This window comes from Meles meles, chromosome 3 (genome assembly GCF_922984935.1).
Source record: "Meles meles chromosome 3, mMelMel3.1 paternal haplotype, whole genome shotgun sequence".
Taxonomy (NCBI): Eukaryota; Metazoa; Chordata; class Mammalia; order Carnivora; family Mustelidae; genus Meles; species Meles meles.
The window spans coordinates 81,723,667-81,738,967 of record NC_060068.1 but is presented as its reverse complement, the minus strand read 5'-3'; the positions used below and the strand labels follow the sequence as shown (position 1 = coordinate 81,738,967).

Below are 15,301 nucleotides of genomic sequence, written 5' to 3'. Positions count from 1 at the left end.
CTCAAATACAGAGACATTCTCATTCTACCTTGTTTTCTCCCTAGCCACTGTACGTGCCTGGCTTACACACAGTAAATGCTGAAAAAAACCATTATTGTGTGAAAGCTCAAGTGGTCAGTCTGGGCCTGAAGAAGACACTGTGGTGCCTTCTTGTAAACACAGAATGCTTTTGTATTTAGGCATGGAGCTAAGATCCTGCATCACTTATCTTCATTTCTTGGTGAGGGAACTGGAATTTAGGAAAGCTAAGGAACTCGTTCAGGATTATCTGACTAGTCGGTGACCGTGGTGAGGATTCACACCCTTGCGGTGGTCTTGCCCTTCAGATGTTTTTACTTTCATTTTCCATTTTTTGAAGTAATTTTCAATTGCAATGAAAGTAACAAAAAATTTGAATAGTACCGAAGGGTATAATCTAACTGCAGATTTCAATTTCATCTCCCCAGAACTAATGGGATCGGTAGTTCATTGAATCTGTTTTTTCCATGCATTTACGTGGAAACTGTGATGAAGCAGGGACATGTATAAATACTGACACCACTACATGGATCTCCTGCTCTGGACCTCGGTTTTTGTTTTTGTTTTTTTTTTTAAGTGCTAGTATGTTTTGGGACTCCCTCCATATCAGCACAATGTACAGGCAGACTTTTAAGATAGAGCAGATTTGGTTCCAGACCATTGCAAAAAAGCGACTATCACAATAAAGTGTGTGAAATGAATTTTTTGGTGGTCTGTTAAGTGTGCAATAGCATTATATCCCAAAAAAAACAACGTACGTATGTTAATTAAAAAAATACTTTATTGCTAAAAAAGTCTAACTGTCCTCTAAGCTCTCAGTAAGTTAACAATCTTTTCACTGGTGGAGGATCTGGCCTCAGTGTTGATGGCGGCTGACTGATAAGGGTGATGATTACTGAAGGTTGAGGTGGCTGTCACAGTTTCTTTAAATGTGAAGTTTGGTGCAGTGATTGACTTTTCCTTTTGTGAACCGTTTCTCTGTAGCATGGATCCTGTTTGGCATTTTACCCACTGTAGAACTTTATTAAAAATTGGAGTCAGTCCTCTCAGATCCTGTCCCTGTATTCAGTATTCTAAATCCTTTGTCATGTCAGTAATCTTCACAGCATTTTCACCAGGAGTAGTTTCCATCTCAAGAAACCAGTTTTTTTGCTTGTCTGTAAGAAGCCATTCCCCATCTCTTAGTTTTATCATGAGATTGTAGCAATTTGTGTACATTTTCAGGTTCCACTTCTAATTCTATTTCTTGTATTACTTCTACCTCATCTGCAGTTACTTTCTCCACTGAAGTCTTATGCCTTCATCTTGTAAAAAAAAAAAAAAATGCAGTATCTGTGAAGTACAATAAAGCAAATCAATAAAATGAGGTATGTCTGTAGAAACAATACCTATTCAAAAGGTATAAAGATAACACTAGGATCAAGAATAGAGTCCAAAATTGGTAATGGTTTATGCTCTTTATTCTGCTGGTGGAAGTGTACATTTGTACAATGCTTTTGAAAAGCAGTTTGTCACTTTTCTTTCACCCAGCCTTGAAGAAATCTTAAAAAGAGAAAAAGGTACATGCATTAAGACAGATAATGAAGTTATCTCCAATAGCCAAGAATTAGATACAGCCTATACATGCTATGAATTCTAGAGGAAAGCCAAATAAGTCTGGTGTATCTTTTTCTTGGAAAATTATGTAGCTGTTAAAAACATTAATGATAAATACTAAATATACTAAATATGTTCCATGTTTCACATAAATATGTTCATAATATGGGATGCCTGGGTGGCTCAGTCTGTTAAGTGTCTGCTTTTGGCTCAGGTCATAACCCCAGGGTCTTGGGATCAAGTTCTGCATTGGGCTTCTTGTCAACAGGAATCCTGTTTCTCCCTCCGCCTCTGCTGTTCACCCCTGCTTGTGCACTCTCTCTCTCTCTCTCTGACAAATAAATAAAATCTTTAAAAAAAGTTCAAGATAGAACACGAATAGAAAAGATGATATGTATTTGTGCATACATCTTCACTGTCTAAAATTATATAGTGGACAAGATTGTGAGAGAGAGTAGAAAATAAAGATATTATGAGTTGATTCTTACTGGAGTTGCAGGCTTATTTATGCAGTAAATGAGCACCATTATTTATGCAATAAATGAACATAACATTAAGAATTCGTGGGGCCCAAGAAATACTTGAGTGTGGAGAGCTGTTGTGTTTTTCAGGCATTCACAGGTGCCTCCCTGCCCCCAGTCTTCAGCCCCCTTGAAGTTCCTGGAAAAGCCTCCCTCGTTATTGGGGACCTGCTGGGCTCACTTCTGTTGGCCGACTCCATTGTTCCGTTCCCTCCCTCTCTTCTGTACCTAATTCTGTTAGCCTCCAGAGAGGTTTTGCTTTATAATGGTTTACACATGTTCACATTCTACCCACCCAACTAAGACTGCAGACTCCACATTATCCATATCCTTACAGCCTTGACGTTATCTATATGCAGCCTGGAAATTGTCCTGGGTCCATTTTTCAACTTGTACATTTTCTTGAGTTTTCCCCTGAGTTCATTAGCATACTTCCTGCATCAACAGCCTCAGCTCTTACTGGTTGTTCACACCTGTCTCCACTGAACCCAGCGAAGACCCTGGGGGACTGAGCCGTGGGCAGCAAGAAACCAGCAGCATGGATACATCACTGTGGGGACACGTTAGGCTTAGTTTGCTCTTACATCTGTAGGTGATTACTGTGTTTGATCTTGGAAATGCTTCACCACTTGACGGTGATTAGTGTTGCTGTCCAGGAGATTGTTTTTGTGCTCCAAGCCCCAACTAAGGGGAAGGGGTAAGGGGTTGAGCCATTTCTGGGGAAGTAGTTGGAGACTATGGATTTAGCTGACAGCAGAGGCTTCCTCCATTTGGGCTGATGTTATGCTGCCCAGAGTTGGGCAGGAGGTTCTCTTTCAGGGTCATACTAAATGCCCCTGGACCAGTGAAGACTTTTGTAGACCTAACAACTCCTTTTTGGAGGCTTTACCCTTACATCTTATCAAACATATTTAAAGGCCCCAACATTCCACATTAAAAAAGTTGTGTTTGCTGTAAATTATTTTAAAAGCTTTTTAATTGGTGCTTTCATAATTATTTGGCTATGATACACTCCCTCAATTTATGATTGACTCTGTTCTTCTTAGAACTCTGTGTATACTTGGGAATTTGAAGAGGTGAAAAAATTTAACCTACAAATTGTTTACGAATGTATATTTTATGACTATTACATTTTACAATCAATGGGGTATGACTATGTCAATTAAATATTTATTCACTTCAATTTCACGGTTTTCTTTTGGTATCTTGGAATCAATAATTTTTTTAGTAAAGGCTTTAAACATTTATTTGGCTCTTTAAAAGTCTGTAGGCCCTACACTCATTGCCTGTGGTACCTCTGGGGTAAGATGCTAGAGTCCCACCTCTCTTCCTACTATTTCTTGGCTTTGGGTTCTTCACAGACTTGCTTCTGATTCAGATCTTCTTAGATCTCAGTCCCAGTGTCACCCTATCCTGGAGGATTTTCTTGATCACTCACTGGTAAGTAGCCATCCAGTCCTGCTATTTTACTTTGTTTTGTTGCACTTAGTATAGACATTATTACTCTCATAACATCTAGATCTGGTAAACAGATTTGTTCTCAGTCTGCTGGTGCACTGATCTGTCTGCCAGTCTAGAGGTCTACTGATTGTCCACCTCTACTGGAATGTAGTAGTGGAGAGCTTGTTTACCAGCATATCTCCCCACTATTACCATAGTGCCTGGCACATAAGAAGGGCTCAAGCTATTTTGTGTGTGTGTGTGTGTGTGTGTGTGTGTGTGTGATGAATAACATGATAGTTGTGATTACTGTACATATTTACTAGTTCATTTATTCTCCCAGTATTACTATGGCTTGGAAAAAAGAGGTAGGATCGTGTGGTAAACAGAAGAATGCCCCCTCACTCCAAGGACATCCATGTTTTAATCCTTGGAATCTGTGAATATGTTATGGTACAAGGCAAAGAAAGATTTAGGTTGTGCATGGAATTAAGACTGCTAATCATCTGACCTTAATATGAGATTATCCTCAATTATCCAGGCAGGCCCAGTGTAATTACAAAGGTGTTTTAAAGCAGAAGAGGAAGGCAGGTGAGGAGGTCAAAGCTAAGCAGGATGAGAAGGACTTACCGCACTGTTACTGGCTCAGAAGATGGAGGGAAGGGCCCGCGAGCCATAGGATATGAGCAGCTTCCACAAACTGGAAAAGTCAAAGAAGGGGATTTTCCTGAGGGCCTCCAGAAAGGCCTTTATTTTAGCCCAGTGAGACTCATTTCGGACTTCAAAATTCCAGAATGGTGACATAATACATTTGTATTGTTTAAGCCACTGAGTTTGTGGCAATTTGTTAGCAGCAGCAATAAAAATTAGTACAGGTGGTTAGATCCTTTTTTACAGACCAAGAGGCCTGCAAATATCATAGAGACATTTAGTAGCTGCTCAAGCTAGAGTAGAGGTGGTCAGGGTGTGTATCGTTCTTATGAGCATCTTAAGATGCTCACAAGAAACCCAACGGAAGTACAGTGGCTTGAACCAATAATACACTGGTATCTGTCATTCACGGCTCTGAGGCTTGGGCTGAGCTGAGAGATTCTTTCTTTGGGTCTGTTAGTCAGACTATGTGGTCATATTCAGATGTCAGCCAGGACTTCGGTCCTTTGAAAGCATAAGTGAGCTGGACTTCCACAGTGGCATGCTCACATGCCTGGCAGTTGGTGTCAGCTGCCAGCCAGGAGCTCAACTGGGGCTGTTGAGTGGCACTAATGTGTGGTCTCTTCTCCTGGCAAGGCAGCTGGATTTAATAGGCAGGGAGCAGAACCTGCCAGGCCGGTTAGCGGCTACACCTGCCACGGGTACACTGTACCTTCTGCCATATTCTGTTGATCAGTCCGAGCACTTACAGAGTCCACCCAGATGCAAGGGTAGACTGCGTGTTGGGGGAGTGGAAGGCTCACATTGCCAATGGGCTCGTGAGATGGTCGTTACTTATGTAGCCATTTTTGGGAAAATGTAACATCCTATAGAACCTTATTTGGTGGACCTAGAAATACTTTGTAGCAATCTTATAATTAATCAGCCAGCAACTATCCATTGATCTTATATTACTGCAAGGCAGCATGCTAAAACCTTTTGGAAGATGGCACAATAATCAAACACAGTTCTGCCATCTAGCGTGGGCATGAAGTGAAGCCACGTGAGCACAGGGAGCGGTAGGAGGCAGCACACAGCAGGGAAGGAGAGGCACTGAATCTGAGTAAGGGGCAATGAGGGAGCCCTGCACAAAGATCGCTGTCATGCTAAGCTTTGAAGCCAGACCTGGTGGAAGGGAGAGCTGTAGGTAAGCTGGCCAGGGGGCACGAGGGTGTTGAGGCATTTCCTGGGACCAATACCAGGACAGCCGTTTTGGTTCAAGGAGGGGTTTTGCAGGATGATTGGAGAGAAGACTTGGCCCTTGTCGGCTTTGTATTCCTTATAGAAGGGAAACAGGGATTTAGCTTGTATTTGCCTGAGGCATGTGTTACCTAGGACTCTCACTCTTAGGGGAAACACTTACAGGAAGTAATGAAGAGGTCCTCAAAATGATCAAAAACACTTTGGATTTTCTTTTTTAAATAGTTGTACTGTTTCATTGTATTTATTAATTACCATGTGATGGATACCAGAAAGCATGCCGGATTGTAATGGGGTCCTCCCTGCCCTCTCCACCTGTGTCTTGCAGCACAACATCACTGCTTTGGAGATGGCAACCCAGAATGGGCATACATCCCTTGTCAGCTGTCTTCTTGGGGAGAATGTCGATCTGCACCAGAACACGGAAGTGAGTCTATTCCAGTAACATGGGCTTGGATCATGGTGCGGTGAGGCTGGCTGTGCAGGGAAATGCTCCTCACAGATACTTGAGGAGATGAGATGTTCACAAAGGAGGAATTCTTTCTGGGAAAGCTGACTGTCTTCTTTTGGAGACTCAGTCTTAATTTTGAGAAATAAAATCCAAGGGATGAATTTTAGAAAGTCGTTGAAGTTCCTGAACAAAGTGAGTTCTTTGTCTTTTTTAAATATTGATATTTGCAGCAATAAAACTTTCTCAGGTGTCTAGAGATGCTATTATTCTTGTATTAAATTTATCAGTCTGGGAAAAGAAAGGACACTGCTATAAATGGGAAGGAGAATGATTGTTACCCACCCCCCCTTCACTGAGTGATCTTGTTTTTCTTTTGAAAGTCAATCCTTTTTACTGATTTAGGTTTTCCGAAGTTTGAGTTGGCTTTGGTAGCATTAACAAAAGCCCTCTGTGCTGGAACTGGATGGGAAACATTCCTCTGTTTTTCACTCTATTTTCATTTCTCCTGTGAGAATGTTATTTCCTCTGATTTTGCTTAGCCATTATTATTTATTATATTAACTGGAGAGAAGGGATGTGATTTGATCACGTTTGGTAGTTTTTGGAGAATGACGTTAAAGAATTGGCTCTGAACTCGCCTGGTCCATCCAAGGATGCTTCCCGTTTCTCGGGAGGGGCTGGGTCCCAGCAAGGCCAGTGGCTCTGGCAGGAAGGACACTGCCCATTTCCTTAGGCCAAGGGATGCTTTCTCTTTTTTCATGCTTGGTGCCTCAAGAGAGAACATTCTTTAAAAAAAGAGAGAGAGAGGGGCGCCTGGGTGGCTCAGTGGGTTAAAGCCTCTGCCTTCAGCTCGGGTCATGATCTCAGGGTCCTGGGATCAAGCCCCACATCGGGCTCTCTGCTCCGCGGGGAGCCTGCTTCCTCCTCTCTCTCTGCCTGCCTCTCTGCCTAGTTGTGATTTCTCTCTGTCAAATAAATACAATACAATAAAATAAAATAAAATAAAATAAAAAAGAGAGAGAGAGAGAGCGAGCGCATTCTTCCTGAGTAGAAGAGGCCTGCCCAGAAAACCTTCCTCCCACCCTGCCCTGAAAGCCTTCCTCCCACTCTGCCCCAGCCAGTCCCATCATTTCCATTTCCTTGTTCACGCCTGTGGCAGCCTGACCTATGCAGCTGTGGAGTCCTACTTCCTCCTTTTCTCCTCTTCCTCTGTGTGCTGGTGCAGCTCTTGCAAACTCAGTACCTCTCTCTTCCTTAGGTTTCTTTCCTAGTAGTTTTCCTGGGAAGGAGCCTCGTGCCAATGTTAGAGTCAGGTGGATAGGGGTTCGAATCCTGTCTCTGCCACTTCCTGGCCCCAAGGCCTTTCAGAAGTTATGTAACTGCCCTTGACCTCATGTATAAAGTGGGGAATAGAGGATCTAAGCGCTAGGGTTATTGTGAATGAAAACTGTTAGCCCAGAGTTTAAAACAGAGTATAAACTGTTGGAGAAGTGAGTATGCATTAAGTAGCACTATAAAAATATGTTCAATGTGTCTAAATGGTTCTTATTATTAGTATCTCTTTCCCTTGAGCAACACGACGCTCTGTCCTCATCACACCTGCCTTCACACACATGTGTACTCCCTGTCAGCTGCCTTGGCTTTTAGCTCTCCTACTGTTCACAGCCTCCTTGGATCTCCTGAAGCCCCTGCTCTTTCACATTTGCACCCCCCGCCCCTTGCCTCCTGCTGCCTTCCCTCCACCCTGACTGACCCTCAGCTCACTCTCTTTCCCGTCTAACCCCTTTCCCACACCTGTTTTTCTTTTTGGCTGCCTTCAGTACCCCTGGAGACATTTCCCTAGTGCCTGCATAGGCCAATGGCAGCTCGGTGGTGGTGAAGCAGCAGGAGCCAAGTGAGTGATCCTAGAGGAAGTCATGACCTCCTGGGAAAGAATCCTGCCTTCCGGGATGGCTTAGAGGGACTGGACGTGGGTGAGGCTGCAGGACAGGCATTTTAACCACAACTGAGGAGGAAAGGGGAGCAGGCTGGAGGGGATTGGTGAACATCCTGGGGCTGTATACTCTATATCCATGGGAGGGCTAACCATGAGAATGGTGCCCCTGGGTGAGTGCTGCATTAGTCCCACAGAAAGCTCTAGGGAGAAAGAACTCTAAATCGCATCAATTCAGGAAATGCTGAATGTGCATGATTTTTCCTCCTTGTAGCTATTCCCTCCGTACTTTAGGTCTTGGAAGTCACTGAGAAGTCCTGCAGTTAGGCCTATTTCATATTTCTTATCATTTTTATCTAAGTGAAAGTGTCAGTTCTTCAGGAAAGTTTTTTTCATCTTCAGAAAGGTTAGCCATCTGCCCATCCCAATACTGGTACTCTCCTTTTCCTCCAAAGCACTTTTCACAATTTGTGTATTTATTTTGTGATTTTAAAAAAAATAATATTTTCTTACCCCACTAGATTGGAGGATTCCTGAGAATGAGCCATGTTTACCACTGAATCCTTAGCCTCCTGAAAAGAGCCTGTCCTATAGTAGGTGTTCAGTGTATAGTTCCAGAACAAATGAGGGGGAGAGCTGATTGCTGGTGAGTGGGTTTGCTGCACACCCCTGGGATGGAAATGATGCTGAACACTTGCTATTGGCCTGATGCTGTGCTGGGCAGTTCCAGTACTAGGAGTTTATTGGGAAATCTCTGTCAAAATGAACGCTTTTTGTTCTGAATGATGAACCCAGAATCTTTTGGATTTGAAATTTTGTTTCTTTTTCTTTCTGCAGCCGAAGGACTCCCCTCTTCATTTAGCTGTTATCAACAACCATATCTCAGTTGTGAACAGCTTAATAAGGGCACAGCACGATGTTGACACCTTAAATCAGGTAAGCAAGGTATATCAGAAACCCAAGAGTCTGTTTTCTTATGATTCAATGCATTGTGTAGTTAAGGGTAGTTTTGAGCAAGTTCAAGTTACTTTAAAAATTTCCAAGTTAAATTAAAAATTTTGATATATATATCAAAAATGATATATATATCATTTCCTTTTTTTCCTGTGACCCCCATTCCCACTTGCACAACACGTACTTTTTCAGATGCACAACTGGGGTTCAGCTAGTGCATTCTTTTAAGGTTTTTTTTTTTTTTTAAAGATTTTATTTATTTGGCAGAGAGAGATCACAAGTTGGTAGAGAGGCAGGCAGAGAGAGAGAGAGAGAGGGAAGCAGGCTCCCTGCTGAGCAGAGAGCCCGATGTGGGACTCGATCCCAGGACCCTGAGATCATGACCTGAGCCCAAGGCAGCGGCTTAACCGACTGAGCCACCCAGGCGCCCAGCTAGTGCATTCTTAACCTGTTTGCACTTAACAGGTCCAGCACCTCTGGTTGATAAACAGTAACTCAGGGGTAGATTGCCAGCGACTCTTTAAATCAAAAGCCACTCTTTCTGCATGAAATATAATTGGCCAGTGGTAGCCCTTTGCCACAAGGAGGAAGCTTTGTTTCTATATTAGAGACTGTAAATGTGTCTTCCTTTTACCCAAAAGGCAAAAGAGACCTCTTGGAATTAAAAAAAAAAAAATCACAATGAATTCAGTCCACTGGAGCAGAGTCAAATGCCCCGTAAAAGGAATCCATCACTGGCTGGACATGGAAATGCTGAGGTGGAAGATTAAGAGGATGGGAGTGGGCACTGTCTGAATCAGGGCCAACTCTGGGGCTGAGCTGCCTCTCCCAAGAGCTGTCCGGAGTAGGAAGAGAAACTCTTGGGGGGAGGAACCCTTCTGGAACCCTGGGGACGGATGAGAACTCTGGACACAGCTTGGTTTTCTGACTGCCTCTACCTGGAGAAGCCTTCGCTGGGCCCTGAGAGGAGGGAGCAGCCAGATCCATGGTACATGCTTGTCCTAACCTGCTGGGTGGCCCTCAGCTTCCATCTGGGAGAACCAGAGCCTAAGGTCTCTCCAGTCACCTCCATCTCCAACCTAGGAGTTCCTTTGTGGGGGAGCAGAATGGAGACTTACCTGCACTTCCATTCCCCGCCCCCTCCCCAAACGGACCTTCCTCCCTGTGTTTCATTATCACAAATGTTTGGGGGAGGTGGGGGAGGACATTTTTGTTATTATATATGCTTTTGTGTTTGAATCTGCTAATGCCTCAAATGTTTACAAATGAGCAGAATCTTTGCTCCATACACAGAACTTACACATGATTTCGGTTTCACCAGAATTGGCTAGATTCATTCCAGAGAAGGACAGTTTATTATTCTGCACCCCACCGTTATAGAATTAGACTTTTTCATTTCAGTTTTATTTAGATTGGAAATACACTCAATGCATAACAATAAGAAAAGATAAATAAGGTAAAAACTTCCATTTGTTTGAAATTTCCCCCAAAGAAGTACAATCTTGTTAACATTTTGGTTCATTTCCTGCCTTTTAGACTTACAGCAGTATCGTTGCAATGAAATTTTATTGGTATTTAATGTGTGACACTTGTGTCTCTGTTCCGTGTTGGTATAGACCTTTGATAGTTTGTCATTGTAAGTGTGATGTTTCTGATGAGCCCCAGAGGGGCACATTGCCATCCAAAAGTGAGTCTTTAATAAATGTTTTCTGATATTAATTATGCTAATGCCCCAAGCAGGTTGGCCCAGTGCTCTGGTTGCAGGAGTATTGAGCTAGATGCTGTTGCCCAGTTGTGTGACTCTGGGGAGATTGCTTCCTCTCTCTGGTTCAAGGGTTGGGATATACCATAAACAGCATACTAATATATTTTTAAAAGATTTTATTTATTTATTTGACAGGCAGAGATCACAAGTAGGCAGAGAGGCAGGCAGAGAAAGAGAGAGAGAGAGAGGGAAGCAGGCTCCCTTCTGAGGAGAGAGCCTGATCTGGGACTTGATCCCAGGACCCTGAGATCATGACCTGAGCTGAAGGCAGAGGCTCAACCCACTGAACCACCCAGGCGCCCCTCAGTACTAATATTTCAGAAGTATCTGCACATTAGCATATCCCTTCAGTGAAACATTAAAGTGGGTGACTTCCTTGTGATTTTGCCTTTTTCTATGAAACACTGTTATCCTCTTGGTAAGAAAATGATTACCCCAGAAAGAAATTTAACCATTTTTAAATGTAAAGTTCATTGGCATTAAGTACATTCACATTGTTGAGCAACCATGGCCACCATCCAACTTCAGAACTTTTCCATCTTCCCAAACTGAAACTCTGTATTCTTTAAACACTAACTTCCCATTCTCCCCTCCCCGCAAGTACTGGTAACCACCACTCTACTTTCTTGTCTCTATGAACTTGACTATTCTAGTATCTCCTATTGAAATCACTTTTTTAAAAATAATTTTTAATTGTTGCCTACTAATCCAGCATGTGGATTTACCATAATTTATCAAATGAATCTCCTAGTGAAACAGGCAACTTCCTTTCAGTTTCTCACTGTTAAAAATAACATTGTAGTGAATGTCCCCTGTACCTATGTAAAAATATGATCTTGGGGCACCTGGGTGGCTCAGTCAGTTAAGCATCGACCTTTGGCCAAGGTCATGATCTCAGGGTCCTGGGATTGAGCCCTGAGTTGGGCTCCCTGCTCCGTAGGGAGTCTGCTTCCCCCTCTTCTCCTTCCCACTGCTCCTGTGCTCTCTCTTTCTCTCCCTCTCTCTCAAATGAATAAATAAAATCTTAAAAAAATTTTTAAAAATAAAAATGTGATCTTAGTCTATCTTCCATTATGCCCATATAGGACACCTCTGCATTCCCTGTGTCTTTTGATTATGCAAGTTTTTTCCCCTCCTTAATGCATTTAGATTACATTTTTGAAATTTCTCATGGCAGAGGCGGCAGACTCCCTTGCATGTTGCTGCTGATCTTGGCAATGTGGAACTGGTGGAAACCTTGCTGAAGGCAGGATGTGACCTGAAGATTGTTGATAAGGTAAGTTCACAGTCTTCACCGTGTTCAACAGAGATGGTCATGAAGAACTCCCTGTTGTCTGTAACCCTTGAATGGCAGCCTTACTTAGCATACCCCTTGTGAGTCGGACACACATGAGAGAAATCGTGTGTCCAAGCAGTCAGTAGAACATCCTGATTTCGATTGAGTTGTGTGGGTAAGATATTTTACCCTGAATCATAAAACAGACACTTTTTAAAATTAAAATTATTTATTATCTTTGGGAAAGATGGTAGATTCACTTGGTCCAAAAATTAAAAAACATAATCAGCAAAGGTTTTACAATAAAAATGTGCCTCCCCGCCTCTGACCCTAGTTGTCTGGGTTCCATACTACTCTGGCGATACAGATCTATTGTCAACATTTCTTTGTTCTTTCCAGTTTCTTTACACATAAATAAGCAAACATAAATATATTATACTCTTACCATATTCCTCCATACTTTTTACATTGTGGTGATGTACTTCTCCATACTATCCTGCATTTAGGTTTTCTTCTTTAAGTATATAAAGTGGAAACTGTTTCATATTAGTACAAGGGGAGTTTCTTCATTCTTCTTTATACAACAGACTGTGGCATGGACATGTCATAATTTGTTTAGTTCTCAGTGGATGGGCATTTAAATTGTTCCTAAGCTTTTGCTGTGACAGAGCTGTAGTGAACAAACATACACGTGTCTAAACTTGTCTTACTTAAAAATTCTTTAATTGTAAAATAAATATAAAATATATCATCTTAACCATTTTTAAGTGTATGGTTCTGTAGTGTTAAGTCTATTCACACTGTTACGCAGCCAATTTCCAGAACTTTTTCATCTTGCCAATCTGAAACTCTGAACAGCAACTCCTTGTTTCCTCCTCCTTCCCCAGCCTTGGCAACCACTGCTCTATTTTCTGTTTCCACGAATTTGACTATCCTGGCTTCCTCACGTAAATAGAATCATACAGTGTTTGTCATTTTGTAACTAGCGTAGTTCATGTAGCATAATGTTCTCAAGGTTTATCTGTGCCATGGTGTGTGTCAGAATAGCCTTCCTTCTAAGGATGAAGGATACTCCGCTGTGTATAGAACACATTTTGTTAAAGCTATGGACATTGGGGAGGGGAGGCGAACCATAAGAGACTATGGACTCTGAAAAACAACCTGAGGGTTTTGAAGGGTCAGGGCTGGGAGGTTGGGGGAACAGGTGGTGGGTAATGGGGAGGGCACATATTGCATGGAGCACTGGGTGTTGTGCAAAAAGAATGAGTACTGTTACGCTGAAAAAATAAATAAAATGGAAAAAAAAATTAAAAAAAAAAAAAGAAAAACCAATGGAACTAAAGAGAGGTGAGAAGTTATGGTGATCTTCCTGAAACATTCTTGGCTACAGAATTCCTTTATATCCATGATCAGTTTGTTTCTTTGTTCATTCATTCATTTATTTATTCAATGACCCAATGTATACTAAACACCTATTCTGTCAATAATATACCAATAATAGCTAGCATTTGCTAGATCTAATAAAGGTCAGGCTATTTCTCTGAAAAAAAAAAAAAAAAAAAAAAGAACACATTTTGTGTATCCTTGCATCTGTGGATGGACATTGGGTTGCTCCCACCTTTTGTGCATTGTGTAGACTTGTTTTTCTGTTTTTTTTTTTAAGACTTTATTTATCCATTTGACAGAGAGAGAGAGAGAGATCACAAGTAGGCAGAGAGGCAGGCAGAGAGACGGGGGGGAAGCAGGCTCCCCGCTGAGCAGAGAGCCCGATGCGGGACTTGATCCCAGGACCCTGAGATCATGACCTGAGCTGAAGGCAGAGGCTTAACCGACTGAGCAACCCAGGCGCCCCTGTAGACTTGTTTTTAAAAGAAAGACAACTTCGTTTCTCTCAAGTAAAGCAGTAAGCTGGGCTCCATGTCAGGAGGATTGCAGGGGGGCCATCTGCTAGGTTCCAGTTTACTGAAAAGCATAAACACAGGAGACTGAGGTGTGGCAGTCCCGTTAGGTGCTCACACACGTGCACCTGTTTCAGTCCTCACATCTCTGTGAGGTGGGCAAAATTATCCCAGTTTTGAAGAGATTTCTATGATATCAAGGGTCATGTGCTCAGTAAGACGCAGAGCCAAGCTTCAAAGCCAAGGCTGCTTGGTTGTCCAGCGCTTTCCCACAGCTGTGAGCAGAGCTGACTGCTTCTGAAACTTGCCGCTTTCCCCTTTCTTGTGTTCACCCAAACTCTTCATTAGCTCCACATGTCTTTAATTCCTAGTGTACGCGGGGTTCACCCTATGTACTCTTTCAGAATCTTTTTTACATGTTACGTTTGTGGGACTTGGAGTACTGATGTGTTACTTTACCTTCTCAAGAGGTCAGTTTTTTAAGTTATCATGAAAAGTAATACAAGCCTACTGTGCATGATCTGGAAAACAGAAGCATATGGAAGGAAAATGCAACCACCCAGAACTCTTGTCCCATAGGTGGCATTCTAACCACTTTCACCATTGTGGCTCCTTACCATCCCTTACCATTTAGCTTTAGTATTAATATTTCACATTCGTATTTGCCTGTGCTTTCTCGTCCCACTTTATTTCACTTTCTCATTAATACTTACCTCCTGTGGGACACCCCTTATGGGTAAATACCATTTACTCATACTTATGGGTAAATGCATTGGGAAGGGGATTCAGGCTGGGTCCCCAGTGCTCGTGGACTGGGTGTCCTGGTAAATACCATCAGTGCTGCACCTTGACTCATAATTTGATTGTCCTGTTTTTCCCTTCTCCGCCTCCCTCTTTCTTCTCTGGGCCTGGCACATGGTTGGCCCCCAATACCCATTTTCTACTTACTCCCACAAGTTTTGCCAAGGATAAATGCTGTAGGAGTGATTCAGACTGTGGATGGGGAAAAGGAGCCAGGGTTTGCTGTGAATGACTTTCCCAGAAACCTGTTCTCTCAGTCTGAGGTGTCCCCAAGCTCCTGGAGGGCTTCCAACACTCAGCAGCAGTTTTATTTGGGTTTCCACTCCAGGGCACACTCCTTGGGAAGGTTTTCCTAGGAACTTGGTAACACTGGCTTCAGAATGCTGCCTTCCCACAGTAGGCTAATCATGGTGATTCCAATGGCTTCTTAAGCCAGAATTTAGGTAGCATGCAATGAGAGACTTGCTGACTGCCTGCACAGTACACTTCTTCCTAATTTCATTACTGTCTCATTTGACTAGAAACTGGTAAATGTCATCCCTGACCTTCTGGCCCACCTGGGTGTTAGTACCTTCACTAGCAGCCGGATCATTTGGGTTGGTGGGAGTTGCACTTGCTCAGTCATGTGAGGGAATTAGTGGGATAAATTGCTCAATCCTTAAGCAGAGAAGCATGGGTTGCTAAGAACTTTTTCTGGGGTTATTTCTGACATTCATTTTGATTATCTTCAGAACCCCTGAGCAAATTTTTAATGTGCC

The 15,301-nt window shown here is 42.6% G+C and overlaps 1 protein-coding gene across 1 annotated transcript in view; it reads left to right on the top strand.

Annotated features, from left to right (window-relative positions):
- Positions 1-15,301, top strand: part of ANKDD1B (ankyrin repeat and death domain containing 1B) — a 65,249-nt gene that overhangs the window by 40,275 nt on the left and 9,673 nt on the right. The window contains exons 9-11 of the mRNA XM_046000497.1: positions 5,794-5,892; positions 8,687-8,785; positions 11,746-11,844. Coding sequence (XP_045856453.1) covers positions 5,794-5,892; positions 8,687-8,785; positions 11,746-11,844 — 297 coding nt within the window. The remainder of the gene's footprint in view (positions 1-5,793; positions 5,893-8,686; positions 8,786-11,745; positions 11,845-15,301) is intronic.